At 36.8% G+C, this 19,602-nt stretch overlaps 1 protein-coding gene across 1 annotated transcript; it reads right to left on the reverse strand.

Annotated features, from left to right (window-relative positions):
* Positions 1-761: 761 nt before the first annotated feature.
* Positions 762-19,292, reverse strand: SHH (sonic hedgehog signaling molecule). Its single transcript, XM_072412595.1, has 3 exons — positions 18,782-19,292; positions 11,431-11,692; positions 762-2,667 (listed from the first exon to the last, which is right to left on the reverse strand). The coding sequence occupies exons 1-3, from the start codon at positions 19,211-19,213 to the stop codon at positions 1,970-1,972; spliced, it is 1,392 nt and encodes a 463-aa protein (XP_072268696.1). The 5' UTR covers positions 19,214-19,292; the 3' UTR covers positions 762-1,969.
* Positions 19,293-19,602: the final 310 nt, after the last annotated feature.

Below are 19,602 nucleotides of genomic sequence, written 5' to 3' on the forward strand. Positions count from 1 at the left end.
AGGAGGTATCAATGAATGCTAAGGGGAACACACTTTAGAGAAGACAATTCAGAAAAAGATTTCCTTGCAACATAGTGGCAGGGAAGGTAACATTATTTTAGCAAACTTTGTAGAACAACAGTTGTATTAGCTCTATTTAAAGTTAAAAATGTTTTATTCCTTATTATATTTTATGATCATTTCTATTTTCTGTTAAATTATATAATTAACCCACATCCGAGGTTAGTAATTTTATGTTTGATTCTTTAAAGCAGAACTATAGTTACACAAATAAAAATTTGTGAGCAGGCAAAAATGTTATTGTAAAACTGATAGACAATGTCCCTTCTGCGATAAAACTTACATACCTGCCTGTTTGCCATCTTTTTTTAACATATGTGGAGCTGCAGATGCCAGGATATGCCATGTAGGAGTTGCACCATTCCGGCCTTGCCAATCTAATTGTCTAAAGATCTCGAACCCAGAAGAAAACTGGGTGAAGATAGCGCAATGGAGGGAGGAGAGGTGACTGTAATTAAAAAAAATTGCAATCAGGCAGGTAAGTTTATTTTATTGCAGTATGGACATTGCTTGACAAGGACCTGCCTGGTTGCAGTTTTTTATTTTTAAGCTTTAGTTCAACTTTAAAACATCTTACAAACTTGTAAATGTAAATTAATTAAAAAAGGGGCTTTACAAAAATAAACGTTTCAATTAACGTAATACATGTATCAAGTTATCTATGATATAATCTAAATTTTCAATGATTTGTCAACACTAAATACAAGCAAGCTGTGCATAGCACACTTTATTTCTATAAAACTAATAAAGCTATTACAAAGTATTCCAAAAAATACATTTTAGTAAATTTACAGCGGTTATTCAATTAATTAATGCAAATCAACAGTCTTCATCCACTGGAGGTCCTTGTCTATGTGCGCTTTGTATTTTGTTTAAAAAATATGACTTTCTAATAAATTCTTTGCAGTTAAAATTACAAGATTCCTACTGTGTCAAACAGAAAGCAAAATAATAAAAAAAAAGAAACAAGTATTCTGTGTAACAGTCTGTGAGTAAGGTAAATGTGACCAGATGCAAGTTTATACAAATGAAAAAAAAATAATAAACATAAAAAACAAACATAGAATATGCGATAACGTTACGATGTGAAACTAATTAAATTAAAATAATATATTCTCATATTGTACACTATTTTCAAAAATAAAAAAATGAAAAGAAATCCAGTTCAGTAAGTATTGATCTCTGAAAAAAAAACAAAATTCTAATTTACAATTCTGTGTATAAAAATATAATTTACTGACCCCCACTGAGATAAGTAATTTCTCACAATTATTTAACACTTTCAGTGACAGCCAGGCCAAAACCCCTTATAGACACCTACAATGGAGGTCTGTTGAGACAGTGAGGGTAAGACAAAAGTAACGAAACAATACTAAGGGGTACATTTACTAAAGGTAGTATCCTTTAATTCCAGAGTTCTGACCAGTACCCGTGCTTTCAAAGACCAGATTGCTATATGTTTTTTTTTTCTTTTTACCTGGTGGTTCTTTAATAGGAAGACGAGTTCCCTTAGTGGAAGCAGAATTTGCACCTTTGAGTAAATCATCCCTTAGAGTTAAGACGGACTCAACACGTAGAAAAATAGAATCTGCTTTGTTAACTTAGAATCAACACAGAGAACTTTCACAAGTTCAAGGAAAGTTCGCAAGACAATAAATTATCAAGGAAACTAGTTAAGGCTTCTCTTATGTCCCGTTCATATTTAACATCTAATTGAACAACACACAAATAAATATTCAGCAGAAGAGAACAAAAAGAAAGTAAAGTACAACATGATACAAGAATAAAATAATAATACAAAAATAATAATAAAGACAAAGAAATGTGGGATGGGGTTCCTTAGTGTCTACTTTGGACTGTCCTACATTAAAAATGAATGTCTTTCTTAATGTAATGGTCGAGGGATGTTTCAACTGGACCTCGCTGACATTCCCAGTGGATGAAGAGAGTCATTATCCAAGATCCAAGTTCCTAATTGATAAAGAAATTGTGAGTACCAGTGGATGCCTTCAACATGAAGGTACGTGGGAGATGGGTTGTAGTAGTCTTTGGAGGAAAAGTAGGAGAAAAGTTTAAAGGCAAATCTGAGCGGGGCAAAAGCCATGTGTGCCCAGCTATGTTCTTCAATGACTGCATAACAAGAGGCCAGGACCCCATTGATGACTACTGTTCCATGAGAGGTCACAGGAGCATAGGCTCCAATGTCTTCTTCTAGATGGACCTTCTCCACTGTTACCACCTTCAAATCCATCATCTCGTGATTAGCTAGGAACACCTGATCTCCTGGCTTTATGTTGCTGGCAAAAACAGACTTGAAAGACCTAGTGCCATTAGCTGGACTCTGTGACACAAAGATCAGATGGGCAGCTGTTAGTCGGATGCTTCTCTTGGGTTCAGTGGTCTCAATTACATAGAAGACCTTCTTCTCAGACTCCTGCTTGTCCAAGAAGGTGAGGAAGTCACTATAGACAAGCTTGCCTTCCTCATTGGCTGCTAGCACTCGATCTCCTGGTCTTAGATCCTTTATTGCCTTAGTTCCACCACCTTCCAAGGACACACTAGCATTGGCAGGGAAGCAACCACCGGATTTTGCAGCCACGGAGTTTTCTTAAAAGAAAAAAAGATTAAATAAATTAGTGATGCTAAATATTTGAATTATTAACTCACACTTTGCTTTCATCACATATGTTAACAATACCAACATCTATTTAAAGATCAGTGCTTTGGTTGAGACAGACTTATCTATTCCACCATCTCTTTAAACTCTGTGGGACTTTATCTGTTGTGCAGCTTAAAGTTTCGCCACACCATGGTTTGGAAATACTGGCTTTAGATACACATGCTTTAAATTAATTAACTTGTCCTAAGGTACCCAATAAGCATTCTGCTTAAGCACTGCAAAGCCAAACTTGTCAAGTTTCAGTTAATAATGGTTTTATCTGAATATCAAATTTACTATTCATACAGAGTAGAAAATTTGATATTTAATTCACATAGGATGTGGCATAATGGAATAGAAATGGTACTGGACAGAATCTTCCTTTAATGTATCTAAATAAAATTATTCTTCTGTATAGGCACACAAATTCACTGATTGTTTCTCTTTGAAGTAATAAGAAAACATAACGCTGCATTATTAGTTGTAGAGTAAGCAGTATTTCAGAAATAATTAGCACTATGGGCAAAATTGAGTTGGAAATTGGTATATGGTGAAAGTGGACAAAAGGAAAAGTGACAGTCCCATCCAAAGTAACCAAATACATTGCATGTGTCATTCAGTGAATGTTTGGAAAACAAAAGAAGTAACCAGATTGACTGCTGACTGTTGTCCCTATGCTTTGCATGTCTTTCTTGGCTGCACACTTGTATTTATCTCTGATCACTGAAGACTTGTGAAGTCTACTGAAATCTTTTTCCTCTTGATGTGTTACAATGATTTCTAAAACCAACAGTTTAAGCTGCTACTTCGTTACTGTAACACTAATGGTTCTCTCAAGAAGAACTAACAGAGTGAAAATTAGTTTTTATTGATCTGCTAATGTCCTTATCACTTTCAGTGAACAAATTAAACAAATTGCAAAATGATGGGTGAAATGCTGCAGTAGGAACCAACAACAAACAATCTGTGCATGTTTTCTAGTGTCTGTGCTACTGGTCTGTCCCATGGAGCTGGTCCCTAGGGACAGAACAGCTTTGTTTGCATATTTTGGGGGTTGTTGAATAGATCTCTGTCTGTCCAGCCACTCTACAAACACAGTAGTGGATTGCCCGAGGTGTGAAGATTGAGTAGCCTCTTGTTTGGGTTCCCTAATTAAAATCCAATTGTCATTCTGATTCCTGGAAGAAAATGGAGGCACTCTTGGAAAAAAAAAGGATGCTTCATTTTTTCCCAGCTCCCCCTTCCTATTTACTCAGGTGCAGAAACTCTCTTTGCCAATTCACACACACATACACTCCAAAATCCAAGAGGCATTATTTGCACAGAGCAGACACTTTCCAAGGCACTCAAAGCGCATTTGAATTTTAAATGTATTTTTTTTTTTCTGTGAAGTCCTCCCTGCCCTGGCAGTGATGATAATTCTGATCTCTGGGGCCCATTGTCCACTGTCATACGCTCAGTAAACAAGATATCTTAAAGAATTTTCCAGCTTGGAACTATGGACTTTAATCTCCTCATCTTATTCTCCAGCATGAAGGGGAGACAGGACAATAGCCGTCTGGTTTTAAGCTGCAGGAATCCAATATTTGCTCTTGCATTGAAGATGGTGCAGTCACACGACCTTACATGGCACAGCCAGCAAACCATCAAAAGTAATGCTAAAGATGCCCATAGACATAAAATAAAACCTGGAAGATGCTAGCGATCATTTATTTGTTGGCAGGGTAGTTCACCTTTGGAGATTAAAAGTTCAAGCATTGGGCAAATCTGGCAAATTTAGGGAATTGCATCATTTTCTAAATTTTCCATTGCCTGAATATATGCAGGCAGTTTCGTCCGATCCACTAAAAATGGCACAATCCACAAATCTCTCTATTGCTCTCTTTAATTTCCCCTTTTGGTACACAGATAATAAATTAGCATATTGCAATAAATGTATGAAATCATTTTGGTGTTTTGAAAAATTTGTCCCTGTTGAAAAGACTAAAAGTGGACCAGAACTCAGAAAGTAAAGATTTGCTAGAACATAGAGAAGTTTTATTGGTGTCTATGCAGTATTCGTAACAATAAATAAGTTTTGTACTGAATTGAATATATGAATATGCCAACAGCCTCATTGCTGTCTCTAATATTTCTAGTCTCTCAGGATTTAGGCCTCTTTCAGGATTGTGGTAAAAAAAACCCTGCAGTTAGCAATTCCCAGGCTCCCTTATTCACCTACTTTGCAGTTCTTAGAGGCAACTTCAACATTCGACAAATGCTTTTTTCATGCAGTGTGGTTCTTCTGGAAGGTGAACAGTAACTTTGCAGCCAGAAGCTTCCAGGAACCGCACTGCAATTCACAACAACCGCAGCCACGTGCAAGGCGTGCATAAACTGGTTCCCAACTGTTCCTGTTAAGAGCATGGTTGGGCTTGTGGTAGAATGCTGCGGTAAACCACAAGTACAAAATAACCCATAGAATGAAATTTTGTGGTATCAGTAGTGTGCTGCTCATATTTCTCCTTGCTGGAGAAGAAGCTGTACTGGGGAAGAATCTATTGCTGCCACTTAAATATCAGTCATCAGATCAGGGTGGCATTTCTATGAGGAAGTAAAGTCATGCCTTGATGAACACCGCTGTACAGTATGGAACAAGGCATAGTATGTCAGTAATATTTGAAAGATAATCTGCAGAGAGACCTCAGCCAATACTGCTGATTTGTCCTTTTTGGGCACAACTTCTACAGTTCAGACTTCAGATGTAGGACGATACTTTTGGTCATTACATACGCTGCCTGTTTTTCCTGCCCATAAGTCCAGTATATTTTTTGTGCTTTACCAATCCTATCATCTCACTTACTCAGACTTAGCAAAGTATTTCAAATAAAAAATGTCCTCCTTCTATAAATGCTACTTCCTTGGCTTGCCCTGATTCTTTTGGAGAGGAAAAGAAATTACTGTTTGGTTTGAATATTTGTTCCAAAAAAGTTACTTAGATAGTACTGGGTCGGCTTAATAGTAAGGCAACTAGCATATTCAGAAAAGACAGCCCATACATTTTCTGAGAATAAGTTTCCTTCAGATGTAGCTATTAAGTCAATTCTTAATTTGCAGAATAAATATATATATTCTTTGATCTATAAATTCCATAAAGGAAACTATAGATTTACAATTGCAGCCAGAAAATACAATCACAACATTGTGGTTCTGTAAAATGATCATCCCATACAAGAGCACAGTCTTGCACTTTCAGACACCTTGCTGACTCCAGCCTTATCGTGGTGGAACAATAGGGATCATATGGAAAAATCAATTACTGATTATCACTTCTTTGCCAAAAAATCAGTAAGTCAGAAGGGGCCTGCAAATGTCAAGGATGCCAGATACACATAAAATTACTAATTGATCCTGGTGAGGACCCTAAAGGGTTAGTCCATCTAAAATCCATATTAAATTAGAGTTAGATTTAGTAGTCTAAGTTATTTAAACCAACTGAAATTATTTAAACCAATGATTTCTTCTATCACTTACATGATCCAAACATTTAAATTCCTAGATTTAAGAATGGAACCTGGTCATTGTGAAGGTGTTACATTCTTCTTGCAGGATTTAAAGATGATTTTATAAAGGATAAGTGGGAACACATATAAGTGGGTAAAACATCTAGCCATCCATGGTAAGTAGTATTAGACCCATGATGAGCTATTGAACCCTGGCTTCCATCTCTCATATTTATAAATGGAAGAAGTTTGGGAACCATTGTTTTGTATGTGGCTGTAGCTGAGGCCATTGCAGATCAAGCAAAAGCAATGTGCCACTTTTGGCCTTGCTGTTCTTGTTTAAAGATTTGTCCATATGTGATGTCCTATGTGCACAACAGCAGTTGTTGTGCACCAAAGAGTTGCCAAATGCGGGTGTGGAAGGACTCAAAGTGTTCAAAGTAAACTAGGTTCCATTGTTTAAGTAAAAAATGTACTTCTTTAGAAAATCACTCCCAGAAACATATTGCTTGTTTCACCAGTTATATTCCAATGCACTATTTTTGCACCTGAAGGCACTAAAATGTTTTCTTTCTTTAAAAGAACAATTCCATTTTTTACTCCCTTTCGTAAAGACAACACGTTGAGCTCAAATGTCGTTCTAGGACATGGATGCTGATGACAGATTGCTATTTTGTCTGCTTGCTCAGTGCTTTAGCAGAAGATCATCCATGCTATTGGAAGTAATAGGAGCTGTTACTGATTAGTGACAGAATGTGGCGTTCTAAGTGCATGGAATGGAATCCTGATCCTACTATCTGTGCATGGCAAGAAACAGTTGCAACAAGTGTCTTTCTTGCAAGTTCTTTATGAAAGTCAGCAGGATTTCTTGTATTCCGGATAGGAAATGACACACTGAGACATCTGAAAAGCTTTAGCCGTATATGATCACATTTTGAATTTTATGGTTAATAATTACTATGCATTGTGATTATCTGTAGGTAATATGTGAGTTGGCCCAGACCACTAAGCAGGATTTTTTATGATCATGTTTGGCAAATACAATTGCCACAAAGCATTCTTTAGTAAAACATTCTTAATCACATGCCTTTCTAAGAGCAGACACTCTCATGGCGGACCTATGTCTTGGAAAGAGACCTGGAGGATTATATTTTCTAAAGTGTGCCTGCACAGACACCCCTAAGAATGTGTCTATTCACCAATCTAATGGCAAAAGAAATTTAGTTGCATGTGAATGTGTTTTATTTAAAATAAATCCCAGCAAAATTTAACGTTGAAATGCTATCATTTAGTATGTATTTTTACCTTCAAAATGGAATGTGTGTACATAGCCCCAAGACATTTGGAAGACAGTATCCAGGACACACTGAAGCTTGCAATTGCATGAGAATATGCCAAAAAGAATTAGTAACAAAACCCATATACTGGAAGATTGTTCTGCCCATGTATAGACAGTTTATTATTATTATTAATAATAATAATAATAATAATAATAATAATATTAATATTAGTAATTATAACAAACACAATTTATTTAGTGCCAACATATTTTGCAGTACTGTACATGAAATAAGTGTTTGGTCATATATTGGGCTAGTACAAGGGAGAAGATCCACTGCCAATTGTTAGGAAATCCATTCCAGGTTTGTTGGATCACCCAAGTTCTCTCATGATAGTCTATCTTCTCCAGTCTTGGGGAGCTTCAATAAATCAGGCTTAATAAAGCAAACCTATGACTTAGAATGGGCTATAGGTGTCTTCCTAAAAAAAAAAGCAGATGAGGTGGTGGTGAAGGGTTTGTAGTATTTAATAGCCCAGAAATGTTATGCAGAGTTTGGAGCTTAGAAAATGTGTGTGTGCTATCTGCAAGTCCAAAACTAAGTTGGGCTAAAATAGATTGCACAGCGCAGAGCATGCTGTTTAGCTGTTAAGTGAAAATTAATTTAATTATTTTTTTGTATATTGCATGTCAGTGGTTTTTCCTGCTATCACTTATGTTACTTCTGTCATGATATAAGGGCAGGGGGAGAGCAGACAAGGGGCACAGGTATTCCTAGCTATGGCATATTCTACAGTATTGAAGAAGGCTTTAATGCTTGAAGACAGGAGGTGAAAACAATCATTTTGTTACTTTTCACTTTTTACATGACTATGTTTTAAGTGACTATTCACACAATTCCTCATGTAAGGTTAAAGATTTGTTGAAATTGCTGTTACGTTTTTGACACAATACCAAAGCCAAGTTATCAGGAGTGGTGAATAGAAGGATTAGGTGCCTTTTATTTAAATCTACAACACTTTTTTCCATGCACATTCCAATACTAGATGCACAGAGTCTGAACTCTAAACACCGCCCTATCACTAGTTCCTGCAGGTAAATATTGGTAATGTGTGAAATTGTTCTATTTCTCAGAATTTCAATAAAAATCAGGAGGCGAAGTTAGTTTTAGCTTCAAAATCAGTTTTTACTGAATTCATTCTTCACCGTACTAAGGTAATAAATGCAAGCTGCCTTTGCTGACTTTTTGAAAATGCTAGTTGCCTTTCTAGTTCCGGATTTAATACTTTATTAACCCAAATCAAGTATGCAGCAGGTCGGTCATAGTAAAGGTAAAACTTTATGTCTTAATATTAGTTTCAGATTAGTATCCTTAAAAGCACTTTAGTAAATGGATCAGCATGACGGCCAGGCAACTTCTTTTTTTAGAAAGAAAGATTGGTAACGGCAGCCTATGTATTTCAGGTAAGGATTTTCTGGATTGAGATGATGATAGGTTTGGTGGGTTCTAGGAGGAACCAAAACCCATAATAAATAAATATACAAAATCCATAAAAGGCAAAGCAACAAGTTCATTTGGTTGCCATTCATATTGCTTTTTGTTCTTTCTTTACAATGAAAGTGTAGGGGAATAACTTTGGCCATTTGGTGCTGGTAACCAGAACAGAATGTCAAATGCACACTGGAGATCTATAGGAGGAAAGGTCTGAAAACTGAAAACTGCCAGAAACTTGCATCATATAGTAAATAGACCCAACTTGATAGCCCATGCATTTGTTTGCCAAGGAAGTCTTAAAATTTATTAGTTTTTGGTCAATCCAAAAACCGCAAACTTTGGAGAACTAATTTTGTTGATAGAACTCAACATAGTTGATGAAATTTTAATTAACTGCTATATGAGTGCTAAATATCCCTACTCAGGGACTACTTTAAATTAAAAACATATTTCTTTTATAGGCTATTGGGGACTTTTAAAGGCTCTGTTATTTATTTTCATGGAAAGCCCCAACGTTTGATCCTTTACTACCATTGCGCTGCTAAGAACAACAATCCCTAGAAGACATAAAGTTATACAATTGCCAATAATACTAGATGTTACTCCTTACTCTACAGAGATGATTTCCTCCTCATAAAATTAGCATTAAACTGCAATGTTTAGTTTATTATGAGTTTTTCATAATAAATTGGGTGTTGTTTAAGTTCAGTCATTTTTCTTTTAGTCGTAGCTGCTTGTGTCTGTTAAGTCTCCACACTGATGTTATATGTCTTTGGTGAGCAGTGTGGAAAATATTTAACCAGTTTTAGGGTCATTTACTAAAGAAATATTTTTCTTTTATGCTATTATAGTTTAAACTGTGTAAGCATTAACTATTCAAGCTGCTCTGGAAAAAATATGTCTCTAATTTCCTCTAATGCTGGATGTAAAGCCAACTCAGATAGGCTCTGGTTTCAAAATTAGGTAAAATAGTTTTGAATGATACAAAGAAAATCAAATTTGCCTTTTCTTCAAAATGTATTTCAAAGCCAAAAACAATCTTTTTACACTGGTATGTGATTTAGTGGATTGCAAACTGGTATTCATTGGTAAATATTCAATTTGTCCAACAGTAGGCAAGAACGCTAAAAAAAATTTTCCTAACTAGGTCTACTAGAATTTTCTTTTATTGGTTCCTTAAATGGATCTGCAGAGTTTCATGGCTTCCAAATATTGGTTTTAATGTTACAGTTCATATTTTAGAAGACAACTAAAAGTATTTATGTATTTTTTATAAAGTAAATTAATTAACCCATTAAAGCCTTTGTAGCTAAAACAGCTTGGAGTCAACTGATTTAGTTTAGCTCATAGACCATGTGGGTATATTGGAGCACATTTTAAGGATGAATAAGGCTCAATTCACAAAGCTTTAACACATAGAAAGGGATCTTTTTTACATGTCACTATCATTTTCAATTTTATTAGACTCTGAAGCTGAAAACACCTTTCTTAATTTTTGGAAATAATGAAGTGTATCCGGGTTAGTATTGTGAACTAAACTTGTAGCAAGATATACAACTATTTTTCATGACTGTTGGTTAAGTTGCCAAAGCTTGTTATTATTTTCATCACACTAGTAATCTCACTGTGCACAATTAATTTTAACTGTTATTATTATTATTATTATTATTATTATTATTAATAAACAGGATTTATATAGTGCCAACATATTATGCAGTGCTGTACATTAAATAGGGGTTGCAAATGACAGACTGAGACAGTAATACAGGAGTAGAGGACCCTGCCCCGAAGAGCTTACAATCTAGTAGGTGGGGGAATTTACACACAATAGGAGGGGGATATGTTAGAAAAATCACTGGACAATTACAATAGGATTAAGTGTATGGAAAGGTCAGACTTGGGTGTCATGGCTGCCTAATGTGATATTTAAAAAATGTCTTTGTCCATATTTAGTACATTGGGCTGTAACATACTGATATGTAAAAAAAACAAACGTCCTATCTTGGACTGCACTAAAGTTGGTTAAAACTCATTGTACAACATATTAGTATTATTCAGATGTAGAAGTATTCAAGAAATCTCTGTACCTTTCAATTTAATTTATAGATATAGGAAAGGAATATCTGTTGGCAAGTCCAACAGATAATTTTCGGGAGACTAGACCTAATCTATTTGGCGTGGCTAGATGCTGACATCCTGCGATTTTAGTACTTATTGAAAAGTAAATATTGGACCTTTTGCTTCCAAATTCTGGTTGAAACCAAACCTGGATGAGCACCATGACTTAGTTATGGAAACACTACACATTCTAATGTATCTCTTCAGTCTTTACCTGGCAGGGTATGGGACTTCTGGGAATTCTCAGCAGCTACAGAACCACAATTTTTTTGAGTTCAAAAAAGATTTTATGTAGGAACAAGATTTTGATCCATATGATCGATTTGGTTGACCTTACCTGCTTTAACAGAGCAATGGATGTGAGCTTTGGACTCATAGTAAACCCAATCAAATCCAGCTTCTACCGCCAACCTGGCCAGCATGCCATATTTGCTGCGCTCCCTATCGGAAGTGGTGATGTCCACAGCTCGCCCTTCATAGTGTAATGACTCTTCTGAGTGGTGTCCATCTTCATCCCAGCCCTCTGTCACCCGTAATTTCACGCCCGGCCACTGATTCATAACTGAGATTGCCAAGGCATTGAGTTTGTCTTTGCATCTCTAGAGGGAGAAAGCAAACAAAGAAAAGGTAACGAGTCACTACTGAGATAAAATAAGAAACTTCAAACCCTTTTTGAAGAACCTGTAGGACCAGTTTGTGGAATTTATGATGAGGAATCACTGATTATAGTCACCACTGTCTTACAATGTCAGTCCAGCAAAGACTCTTGTTTTCATTTTATGTTGATATCAGAGATTGAAGTGACCCAATAACTTTTATCTCTGGGAAATATGGTAACAAGATCCCAATAAATTCCCAGTATGAGTTCCCAGCAAAGCATTTAAATAAACCTTTGTGTATCTATACTGCTTCCATCCAAAAGAAAGTGCTAGACCCCACAAGCTTCTGCTAAAAACTAATACAGTGGATTATAAAATACAAGTTACACTTATAGTATGTTATAGAAATACAATGTAAATGAGACTTTAAGGCAAGAGAGGAAAGAAAGAAACTACAAAACTCCCCCTAGATATTACAGCATGTCACAGTAACATATTCCCAAACCATCAATACATTGCAATAGGAAAATTAGTATGGATACAGCTGTTTGGAATAATTATTTGTATTTTCACTAAGGATCATTAGAAGCTTCTAACTCTTATGTTCAGAGTCAGAGATATTAAAAAGTACAGAATCACTAACTGCTCAAAGGCAGCAAGAATCTAACAATCAGTATCTGTGTAGTTTCAATCTACACCACAACCTTTACAACATTGTTTTCCTGCTCACCATGTGACAGATTTGCTTAAAGGTTAAACATGCTTTTGTTGTTTTGTCCTGTTGCCCGTTCCCTGTTCCTTCAGAGGTCAGTATTTGAACCTATTGATGTTCAGGGACTACTTCCACATTGCATAGTGTCTGTCAGTGTGGTCAGTGCATTCCCAAGCAATGATAATTAAATCTGAAAAATTGCCCATTCCTATACACCTGGCATGCACTTCTACTTTAGCTAACATTCAGTTCAAGAATGCGGTCAATTTGTGATAATTAAATCTTATGATAGCATTTGACAAATCTGATTCCTTATTTTCAGGCAAATAGGAAAATAATGTAATTTCCTTTTTTTCATGATGATTTTGCAAACAATAGTCCTATGCTCATTGGTAGCAGTCAATCATGCCCTACTTCTATGAGTATTAAAACATGGGAACAATAAATATGATTGCTGATTGGTTGCTACATGTAAAATTACATAATAAAATCAAAGCCAACCTCAAGTTTACTAAAAGACAGATATACTAAGAATTTGATGTTTTATTGTAAAACTAGCCATACATATATGGATCAGATCACCTAAAAATGTGTCCTTTTGGCTGCAGGTGACCTGGCCTACAACAGTCCAAGACAACATGAAAATCAATGAAAAATACTAATAGAAATGGTCATATATCAGCCTCATGTGTAATTCCCATATAGTCACGTTCTGTCCCAGGACATATACTCCTTCCCTAACTATGTAATTGAAAAAGAGCTTTCTCAGCCTAAAAGTAATTTACAAATATATGGTATTATATAGCACCAACTGCCATTTTCACATTGCAAATAATATCCTACCCAAGAGTTTATAATATCCAAAAGCAGGATTTGCAGCACCAAAAGTTTTCACAATGAGGCAATACTGCCTCAGAGATAAACCCCTGGGTATTGCAATTCTGGGACTTCTACATATGCATATATTATACAAAGTAAGCCACATTGTAATGTAATACTGTTTAAAAAGCAAAACAGACATAGCCTATCATTTTTTTTCCAAGTTTTAAAAAGTTTTATTCTAGCTTGCATATTAATGATCCAATTAAATAAACATGCAAATAAGATTTCTTTTATACTTAAATGAAGGTCTGTGTATGGGTCCTACAAAACTCTATGTTTATGGAAGACTGCACAAATCTCATCAATAATATCCCCCTCCCCCCCCCCCTTGGGCAAATTTAACTCATGCCATAAGACAAATGCTGTTTTAGGACTAAATGGGACCCCGGGATTTACACCGGAAAGTCTGGGGATCTTTTCACATGAATTCCTTCTTGTAAAGTGTCTTAATGTTGAATGCCTTGCTTGCACAGCATTATCTCAGGTAAGGTCCTCACCTTGCAGATCACTCAGTAGGGTCCTTAGCTCTGGAGGTATGTATGGGTGTAAAGTGCCCTTCCATAAAGTCACTTCTATAGAGACCTGTTGTAAGGGCAATCCGAGAGGACAGATAGGACATGGGCTGGGAAGATAACAATGTTAAAATAACAGGTGACTAGGACTTTAGGAAAGGCATTGAACAAACATTATTTATCTTGAATGTCACTTCAGAAAGCTCCTTTAGTCTGTATGGCATCCACACTTTCCCCCCATTGCCTAGCGCTTTGCAGGAGAATTCCATCAAATAATACATAGAAAATGCAGAAGATAACTGCAATCAATACATTAAAGTTACAAAGTATAATTCCGTTAAAATCAGAAAACAAAACCATGACGTCTCTAAAGTTGGGTGAATGGCTTCAACAAAAGTTACTTTGAAAAACTTTCTGATAAACTAAGTTACTTTGCAGTTTCGGCTGATCAGAATCCTAATGTTGCAATAAAAAGAAATCTATGTGTTAAATCGGATTTATTATGTCATTTCTGTGTTGCTGTTGGGTTTTGTCATTGATAAATTGGTCATTTTAGGGAACACGTGACACTTTACATGTAGTATACCAGCATGCCAAAAAACGGGTAACCCCCATTGACACCCTGTTATTTAAAATAATAATTAATAATAATCTATACAGCCAAAGAAAAAAAAGCTGATTACATAAAACTTAATTTAACAATCATTTTATTGAATGTATAAACTTTTTTTGGGAAGCGCTAAATATTTTTCTCATCACAAGTTTATAACTGATATTTGGTATTTATAAATACATTTAATAACAATGATCTGATTGTATAGTAATATGCTTGTATTTTATTTAGTTTATTGTGGTTTACATCTAGAATCCTGAGCTGTCTGCTTTCTATGTTTTCCTTTCCTTGTGTTCTTATTTTAGATAAATCCAGCACCTTCGTATATCTTTACACAAATGTTTTCAAGTTTTGTAGTAACTGAGTGAGAATATAATAAAAACTAAATTACAAATACTAAAATGTCAGGCAGCCAATCAGAAAATATCTTCTAATATGAGCTCATTCTCTTTGGAGGGACTTTTGTAAGTTTTGCACAGTCCGCAGAGCTGGGTAGCATTTTGTAAGTTTATCTGCAGTCTGGTCTAATAGGCACTTTGTATATTTTGTATTGTATCATACATTTTCTATGATTCATTTGTTCCTTTACAGTGAAATATAATGACATATGTAGGATGCATGCAGATTTCAGTATAAAAAGCAGTTAGCAGGAGCTTGTGCCCAGCCAGGGCTGCATTGTCAGAGTCACAGAAGATTAGGCTATTCATCAGTGCACAGGGTCGTGTGCCACAAATCAGCCCCAATTCTGCTCAGCCAACATGAAGCCCAGCAGGACAGCCAGGGCTGAGGCTTTGTGAGCTGGGGAAGTTGGACAACAAGGCTTGGCTGCCAGCAACTAATCTCCTTATACATGGAAACACTTAGCAGTTACCTGTCAGGATACACAAACTGCTCATGGTCCTTCACAATCCCAGACATACCACATGGGCTAGGGGCACCTAGGTGCCTAAATGACACCCTACTGTTACTGAATGCAGGGAAATTTAAACTTCTCACTTCTGCACAAGTCAAGATCAAGGCACATTGTTATGGGAATGCAGAATACTCAGCAACTACAAATCTCAGTGTTTCCTGCCTGCTGGGTGTTGTAGTTCCATCCAAAGCTGCAGTGAATCTTTTAACCCTTTTTGACAATAGAAGGCTGACAAAGCATGAATGGTCTTGTAGTTGTGTGCCTCTGGCGTATAATGCTGCCAAAAGGTTGGCACACCTGGCACTGACTTCTATGTCACTACCTCTGTAATACACGGACTGGCATGTCACACTGGCATCCCACGTTCATCCTAGCTCTGCTGTATACTTTTGGCAGGAGGTACTGGGAATTATTATCCCTTTTGAACTGGAATAGTATTCTGGGGATTGTAGTCCCTCTTTTAGCTCAAGACAGAATCTGGGATATGTAGTCCAACGTGGTTAGGGAGCCCAAGTTTGCCTGCCACTTTATTCTGAGACTGGCATGGTATGCTGGCACCTGTAGTCCCACCAGACTGAGGATCCCTAACTTTACTCTAGCTGTCAGTCCTTAGCTCCCTGGCACTGTCTGTCTTCCTCCTCCACTTCAGTTAATATTAACCAGTAACTAACTCATTAAACAAATATTATGAAAGTTTTAACTTTGTCATTGAGAGACACCTCTACATAGAGAGACGTGCGAGGCGCTCCCAAGAATTCTGCTCAAGATTATTCAATACAAAGTCAGCAAAGAACACTTCCCATGTGTCATAGGAGGCAGCAAGCATTCCTCCCAGACATAGACCTGGAAGACATAGTGATCTTCCAGGGAAGAGTGCATCCTGGAAGGGAACCCTCCACCGACCTTCCAGGGAAGTTGTGGGAAGGTCAGAAGTTCACCTGCAGCCGGATGATTGTACAGGAGAGAGATTGTGCCAGCTCAGGAAGAGCCATCCATAGCATGGACACTGACATACTGATATACATCCTCTATATATTCAGCTCCAGAGTGATTCCATTTATTTCCAATATCTGTGTTATATCTATATGTCATTCTAGACTCTTTCCTCCAATATAATTGTCTGTAAGTAAATCTGTCTATCTATTATCTATCTATCTATCGATCTATCTATCTATCTATCTATCTATCTATCTATACATCTATCTATTATCTATCTATCTATCTATCTATACATCTATCTATTATCATATACATATCACCCCCATTATATATCATATACATATCACCCCCTCCATATATTATATATATTACCCCCAATATATCATATAAGCATCAAATAAATATCACCCCCGCCATATATTATACATAATTATCACACCCACCATATATCATATAAATATCACCCCACCATATATTATATATATATATCACCCCCACTATATATCATATATATATCATCCTCACTATCCATCACCCCCTCTATATATCATATAAATATATTTCCCCCACCATATATCATATAAATATATTTCCCCCACCATAAATCATATATATATATATCACCCCACCATATATCATATAAATATAATATCCCCCCATATATCATATATCACCCTCACCATCCACCATCTATCACCCCCACCATCCCCTGCTGCACATAATGCTCAGCCAACACGCTGCCATGCTGATGGGGCCCCAGCACTCCTCTTCCCATCTCCCAGGAGAAAAGGATGATGTCATGGGCACAAGTTACAAGTGCCAGCCTCTGAGAAAGGTGGCAGACCTTGTCACTGGGCATCCTTAAATACATATCAATATATTCACGCTCCGATGGGCGAATAATGCTGGAGCCCCAGAAGATTTACACCACGAGGCGGTCGATTAAGATTTAACTGCCTATTGTGGAAGGATAACCAGGCACTAAATACTAAGGGACAGTGCCTGACCCATTACACACACATGGGTGACTTCTTGGAGGTACAGCCAAATAAATAGATATTTATATATTATTATACGGGTAATACAAGGGGTTTAGGACATTTATACTGCATCCTCCTGCAGCAAATGCAGGAAGTTAATTTATTTATAAAGTACATTAGACCTGTAATTAATTATGAATTGTGTCTATGTAAGTTGTAAGGACCTGTCATAATGAGTATAAAGCAGAAACATCAGGCTATATATATATATATATATATCAGGGAGCTGTCCTAATACCATCGAAATGAAATACACATGGCTAGGAAGACTAATTAAATAGATATGTCCTTACAATACCAAATGATTCTATGTATCTGAAAATGTTATACAGAATGAAGATAGGTGATGTGAATGACCCTTCTGGTTCAGGTGGACCTGATATAATTAGGGTGGTAGAAATGAAAAAGCTTTGCATACATTTATGTACTTGAGGATCTGTCACGATGGCTGAATAAAATAGACATCTAAATAGCTTGAGAGACCCCTCTATATCTGGATCCTGAGGACCATCATAAAGACATAAAATAGTTGGATAGTTATCTTGTATCTGGATTCTGAGAACTATCACAATAAAGAAAAAACAACTTGTATCCTGAAGACCTATCCTAATGAATAAATATTACACCTTCACTCCCATACCTTGATCTTGAGGACCTATCCTAATGAATTTTAGAGTCACACCTATACTTGTATAAAGAGGACCATCATAGTGATATAGATATCCCTATACCTATATCCTAAATACTTACAGCTTTATTAACCCCCCTCCCCATACTGATATCATAATTGGTAATATAGTTACCCCCATACTTATCATACAAAGACTTATCAAAATGAATTATAAAAAAAAAGCTTTATAGATACCCCCTATACTGATATCCTAATTGGTAATATAGTTACCCCCATACCTATTATACAAAAACAAAAAGCTTTAGAGTTACCCCCTATACTGGTATCCTAAGGATCCATCGTAATTGGTAATATAGTTACTCCCATACTTTTCATACTAAGATTTATCATATTGAATTATAAAAACAGCTTTACAGAAGCTACCCCCCTAAACTTCCCTGAGGATCATCATAATTACTTACATCATAGACATCCCTGTACTTGTATTCTGAGGACCATCATAATGATTAAATTATAGAGATACCTTGATTCCTGAGCACATATCATTATGAAATAATTAAACAGCTTTATAGACACCCCATAATTTTATGCTTAGGACGACCACAATAACTAAAAGGAACATAACACCCCTATACTTGTATCCTGATGACCTATCATAATAAAATAATTATATAGACACCCCAATACCTTGGATCCTGAACACCTATCATAATGAATTATTGAACCCCCCATACGTTAATGCTTGGGACTATCACAATGACTCCCTCATTACAGACTCCCCCTCTACTTGTATCCTGATCACCTGCCATAGCGCCTGCAAAGCAGTAGCGTCGCACCCCGCGTGTACCTGAGTCATGAGCCTGTCCGCTGCTGTGTTCTCCTCGTCTTTAAAAATGATGTCAGAGTTATAATTTGGGGTGAGCTCTTTAAACCTCTCGGAGTTCCTAGTAATCTTTCCTTCATATCTTCCACTAGCCCCCAGAGTCTTCTCGGCGACGTTGGGGATGAATTGCTTATAGGCTAGGGGGGTCAGCTTTTTAGGGGGTCTTTTCCTGCCAATGCCCCTGCCCGGTCCACAAGTAAGGGCAGGAGGGCAGACCAGAGCGCTCGTTATAAGCCCCAGCAGAAGAATTCTCCGGAGTAGCAGCATCTCGTCCATGTGAATCCTCTGGGCAGCCAGCACAGCGCTATGAGAGATCGCTTCCTTCTGTCTTCTAGGTCCGTGCGCGCAGCCTGTCTGCAACAATATCCACCGATTCCCTCCAAGACAGGTGCTCATATAGCACTGAGCTACACATCGGACTACGCAGGCGACACACAGCTCAGCAGAAGAGGGTAGGAAAAGTTAAAAAAAAAAAAAAAAAAAGAAAAAAAAAAAAAAAAAAAAAAGGGTTTGATTGTAATGGGAGCAAGCAGGGCTGGGGAGCCTTTGAGAGCACAGTGTCTTTACTGCTATATTATAGCTGCCAGGGCCGGGAGCTGATTGGCCAGCACTGGGAAGCTTCTTCTTCTTCTAATGTTAACCCTTCTAAAGGTAAGCTCAGCTCTCTCTTATGTGAAAGCTGACAAATGGGCGTGTCCTCTGACATGACTTCTCTGATTTGTTTCTCTTTTTATTTCTTGGCAGAATGACAAATGTTCAATATAGATGCTCCAATCTAACCACTA

This window comes from Pyxicephalus adspersus, chromosome 5, assembly GCF_032062135.1.
Source record: "Pyxicephalus adspersus chromosome 5, UCB_Pads_2.0, whole genome shotgun sequence".
NCBI classification, from domain to species: Eukaryota; Metazoa; Chordata; class Amphibia; order Anura; family Pyxicephalidae; genus Pyxicephalus; species Pyxicephalus adspersus.

Excerpts from the sequence above, each read along its gene's own strand:
- SHH (XM_072412595.1), bottom strand. The coding sequence starts at position 19,213 with ATGAGCACCTGTCTTGGAGGGAATCGGTGGATATTGTTGCAGACAGGC. Across the intron at positions 11,693-18,781 it reads CGGACAGGCTCATGACTCAG|AGATGCAAAGACAAACTCAA; the intron begins GTACACGCGGGG and ends TTCTCCCTCTAG. Across the intron at positions 2,668-11,430 it reads CCATTGCTCTGTTAAAGCAG|AAAACTCCGTGGCTGCAAAA; the intron begins GTAAGGTCAACC and ends TTTTCTTTTAAG.